This window comes from Scylla paramamosain, unplaced genomic scaffold (genome assembly GCF_035594125.1).
Source record: "Scylla paramamosain isolate STU-SP2022 unplaced genomic scaffold, ASM3559412v1 Contig3, whole genome shotgun sequence".
NCBI lineage: Eukaryota > Metazoa > Arthropoda > Malacostraca > Decapoda > Portunidae > Scylla > Scylla paramamosain.
The window spans coordinates 1,937,501-1,942,500 of NW_026973668.1; the positions used below are offsets into that span (position 1 = coordinate 1,937,501).

The 5,000-nt window shown below is 43.1% G+C and overlaps 1 protein-coding gene across 2 annotated transcripts in view; it reads left to right on the forward strand.

The window, feature by feature from the left end:
- LOC135096330 (uncharacterized) overlaps window positions 1-1,604 on the forward strand; it is a 4,884-nt gene extending 3,280 nt beyond the window's left edge. For both annotated transcript variants that reach the window (XM_063997757.1, XM_063997758.1), the window contains exons 4-6: window positions 1-83; window positions 599-697; window positions 1,491-1,604. The exon at window positions 1-83 is cut by the window's left edge and continues 46 nt beyond it. In XM_063997757.1, the coding sequence (XP_063853827.1) occupies window positions 1-83; window positions 599-697; window positions 1,491-1,598 (290 nt within the window). In that variant the 3' untranslated portion in view covers window positions 1,599-1,604. The remainder of the gene's footprint in view (window positions 84-598; window positions 698-1,490) is intronic.
- Window positions 1,605-5,000: the final 3,396 nt, after the last annotated feature.

A 5,000-nucleotide genomic window follows, 5' to 3' on the forward strand; every position in this document is an offset into this window, starting at 1 on the left:
GTGAAGACTCAACGCGTATTGGCCGTGCAGGAACTGTGCGTCGCCAGGCTGTGGACGTGTCGCCCCTCAGGAGGGTCAACCAGGTGAGGGGAAGCTGGTGGGGTGTGTGGTGGGGGAGGGGGAAAAGGGTGGTTGATGTGTGTGTGTGTGTGTGTCTGTTGGGGCGGTAGTTGGGGTGTGTGTGTGTGTGTCTGTTGGGGCGGTAGTTGGGGTGTGTGTGTGTGTGTGTGTGTGTGTGGGGCAAGTAGATGGAAGGAAATGTTTGCTAGTGGATCTCTCTCTCTCTCTCTCTCTCTCTCTCTCTCTTTTATTTATTCTGATCTTCCCTTGTCTTGTCAGAGAGAGAGAGAATTAATCATATCCTGTTCTCTCTCTCTCTCTCTTCTTCCCTTGTCTTGTCAGAGAGAGAGCATTAATCATATCCTGTTCTCTCTCTCTCTCTCTCTCTCTCTCTCTCTCTCTCTCTCTCTCTCTCTCTCTCTGACAAGACAAACCTTCTTACCTAACTTGTCATCACACAGCACCACTCACCCTCTATATTGTTAAGATAGATTGTTCCTCATTGCCTTGTATTGACCATTGTGTGTGTGTCTGGCAGGCCATCTGGCTGCTGACTACTGGGGCTCGTGAGGCAGCCTTCCGCAACATCAAGACTATCGCTGAGTGCCTGGCTGACGAGCTGATCAACGCCTCCAGGGTAAGGCTGTGTTGTATTGTGAAACTCACTCTCTCTCTCTCTCTCTCTCTCTCTCTCTCTCTCTCTCTCTCTCTCTCTCTCTCTCTCTCTCTCTCTCTCTCTCTCTCTCTCTCTCTCTCTCTCTCTATGGCTGTTTTGTAAGGCCACAGACTAGCTGGGTTTTCATGCGTTTCTCCTGTTGATAATGTAGAAATGTTATTAATCTGTCACCACAACCTTAAAAACACCCTTAAAAACCCGCAGCACTTCAACTACAGCCTTTGCAATGTAGAAATGTTGTTAATCTGTCACCACAACCCTAAAAACACTCTTAAAAACCCGCGTCACTTCAACTACAGCCTTTGCAATGTAGAAATGTTGTTAATCTGTCACCACAACCCTAAAAACACCCTTAAAAACCCGCGTCACTTCAACTACAGGCCTTTGCAATGTGGAAATGTTGTTAATCTGTCACCACAACCCTAAAAACACCCTTAAAAACCTGTGTCACTTCAACTACAGCCTTTGCAATGTAGAAATGTTGTTAATCTGTCACCACAACCCTAAAAACACCCTTAAAAACCTGCGGCACTTCAACTACAGGCCTTTGCAATGTAGAAATGTTGTTAATCTGTCACCACAACCCTAAAAACACCCTTAAAAAGATAATAGTAAAAAGAATAATTGAAATAAAATAAAAAAGGTATAATTGAAATAAAATAAAAAAGGTAGAGAAAAACAAAAAAAAAAAAAAATTGCCAGGATAAACACACCACTCTCTCTAGCTGAGCCTAACACTGTGTTCCCCCCGCAGGGCTCCTCCAACAGCTACGCCATCAAGAAGAAGGACGAGCTGGAACGCGTCGCCAAGTCCAAACCGTTAAGAAAGTCCTTGTTGAACTATGGGGAAATTAAACTGTGACCTTCATGCTGTGCTATTTGTATCCCTTGTGTATTCCTCTTTGTGTATTCATGTGTATTTTTCTCTATTTCTTTCTTTATATATTTATTGTTGTTTTCCTGTTTGTGTATTCATGTATATTTTTCTCTTTTTCTTTATATATTTATTGTTGTATTTCTCTTTCTCTGTATATTTGTGTATTTCTTTCTCTCTGTATTCTTCTGTATTTCTCTCTCTCTCTATCTCTCTCTATCTTTGTGTATTTGTGTTTATTTCTCTCTATTTCTCTGTGTTTCTCTTTCTCCATTTGTTTCTCTCTATTCCTCTAGTTTTGTTTCACTATTCCTCTGTATTTCTGTCTGTATTCCTCTCTATTCCTGTGTCTCCCCACCTCTCCTTACTAACCCTGGCACAGAGGAGCTAAACTAACAAAAAAAAATGATAAACTGGAAATTTTAGAAAGCTACATACAGATTTGTGAAGAATCGCAAAAATCTGAAATTCTGGCATAGGTCTAAGATGCATGCGAGCCTACCAGAAAAATAACTAGTTTAGACAAGGTAGATGGACTGTGATTTAAATGAAGCATTGTGACACTGGGATCTCAGACCAAGCCTCCTGACGGACTCAACTTGAGACACGAGAAATTGAGTTTATGTACGGGTCAGTCCAGTTGTGCTGTGGGTGTTTCTGGAACTGCATAACAGGCAGCCAATCAGCGACAGGTTCTGAGCACATCTGGTAGACAACTTGATGCACCAATCACAGGGCAGCTTCACCAGACTGTATGCACTGTCAATTTCTTCAAAGTCTGGTCTGTCTGAGGAGGGCTTGGTCAGTTAAAGGAATAAAGATCTCAGTCAATGCATAATCCAAGCCACATTTCACTACCTGTCTACACCACACATATTTTCCTGGCTGTCTCAATTAAACTGCATTTCATAAACAAATACAAAAAGAATGACAAAGTAGGGAAAAAATGATAAACGCACACACACACACACACACACATCAGTATAACAGTGAACCTTGCCTGACGCACAAAAGGCGGCTGATTGACACAGGTTGCTGGGCTGGTATATATAGAGTTGGATGGACATTTATCTATCTATCTGGCATATCTAAAGTGGTATGTGACAGTCCACCAGGCGCAGTGTTGCCACCTCTGCCACCATCCCCTCCCTCACCACAGTTTGTCTCAGTAAATCAAAATACTATATATTCTTATAATTGAACATGAAGATGACAGTTTTTCATGAATATTCCATCCTTGCTGGTGAATACAAAGCACTGGTGTAGCACATGACGCCCCGCTTGTGTGGTGTTGACAGGGACAGCCAGGCCAGGTGAGTGCAGCTGTCACCCACTGCACCACACGAGGCCAAGCTATCCAATCAGCACCACACACACACACACAGGCAAAGGATATTATGAAGCACAAACATCCACACACAACAGGCCATCTAATCAGCACCTCACAAACAAACACAGGCAAAGAATATTATGAAGCACAAACATTAACACAACAGGCCATCCAGTCAGCACCACACAAACAAACACACACACAGGCAAAGAATATTATGAAAAACATACAATATTTTCAATGAGAGAAGGAAGAAGCTCTCAAAGGCACTTCAAAGGTCACACATCGGACAGCAACACGAGCAAGTGAACGGTCCACACACACACACACACACACGGGCTACCACATACAAGCAATCTCCCAAGAAATGACACAGGGAGGTGGGACGGTCAGCTTGCCAGTGAGGGGCGACAACACACCGGGAGAATTGTGTTGTGTTGGTTTAGATTTGCCAGACCGAATGAACAGTGCAAATACAAACAGGTCAATATGAGGTCAGCTTGTCTCACACTCACAACAGGTGTATTAGTGCAGCTTGGTATACAGCATGAGCTTGTGGACACTGCTGGAGGAGAAAGTACAAAAAAATATGAGGGAAATATTCTATACACACATGCATCTTGAGGTGTTGTATGGCTGTGGTGGAGACTTCAAGAGTGGCTGGACACCACCACCCAGCCTGGTACCTTTTCCGGACATGTTGACACAGGACGTCTGACGGTGAAACTGAGTCATTCAATCATTTCTACAAGTTTTGGGGCATCGTGGCGTCCCGTGACAAGGTGAGCGATATTAATGGAGAGGTGATTTGCCTATAAACATTTTACACGACTAGAGCACGGCTGTAATTAATGGCAAATGGAATAACAGGCTATATATGACACCTTGCCTGAGAGAGAGATGGGGGGGGGAGGAAGCAGCAAGGCCAGCAGCACATCAAAAATGCTAGCCAGTCACTAAGTTTGAGGGTAAGGCAGTGACAGTGAATACATTTAGATCAGTACACGGTTGGGAGAAAAACAGACAATACCACACTCTGCGACGTGGACTGTGTGGCTGTGGTGCTTCTCCATCGTGGACACCCGCCCTGCCTAGTTGCTGCGTTGGCGGACACACACATTCCACGCCACAGCCACGCAGCGCCTCAAAGTGCAGGTGTGTGTGTGTAAGATTTTCCACTTGTAACTTCACCTCCACAGTATTGCATCCACCTCCAGTACCCACACAAGCTCCTGCTGCATCCTCTATGTGAGAAAAGCTGCCAGAAACATGCAGAAGTCTAGAAAAATTGCCACACACACACACAGTTAGCCTTGCCTAGTTAACAGAGGATTGGCGGGCTGGTATGCACATAACAGCTTGTCATCTACCTCCAGTGCTTCCAGTATTCAATTGCCTATTGCATTAAACAAATAAACCTGTTGCCTACTGCACTAAAACATAAATAAACCTGTCTTTTCTATATATATAAATCAAAACAAACGAACAGATGATAATGAAAAAGAAAAAGTGATTTAAATGAGATTGTCAAGATGTTTTGATGGTTTATGGTAAGGAAGATGATAGAATGGGATTGTAATGATGACAGAAAGGAAGGAATAAGAGGGAAAAGTAAAGAAATGAGGAAAGGAAAAAGAAAATGATGCTTTTCCCACAATGCACCTCTCTTTAACCACATTCAGAGAGACAGGGAAATACAAACAAACAACAAAACAAGCAAACAAACAAAAAATGAAAGGAAAAAAAGATAAACAAAAATTATACGAAACAAACAAAAAATGTACATAATAAAAAAAATAAATGAGAGACACACACACACACACACACACACACACACACACACACACACACACACACACACACACACACACACACAGCCCTGTCAGCCTCTAGTGGTGAAGGACAATCTTGTGGAGCACCTTGAGGCACACCACAGCTGGCCACACCCGCAGCCACAGCACAGGTACACAGTTACAGGATGCTACAAACCTAACCTAACAACCTCAAAGGAAAACAATAACATGACAAACTTAATATTACATAAAAACCAGGATTTATTT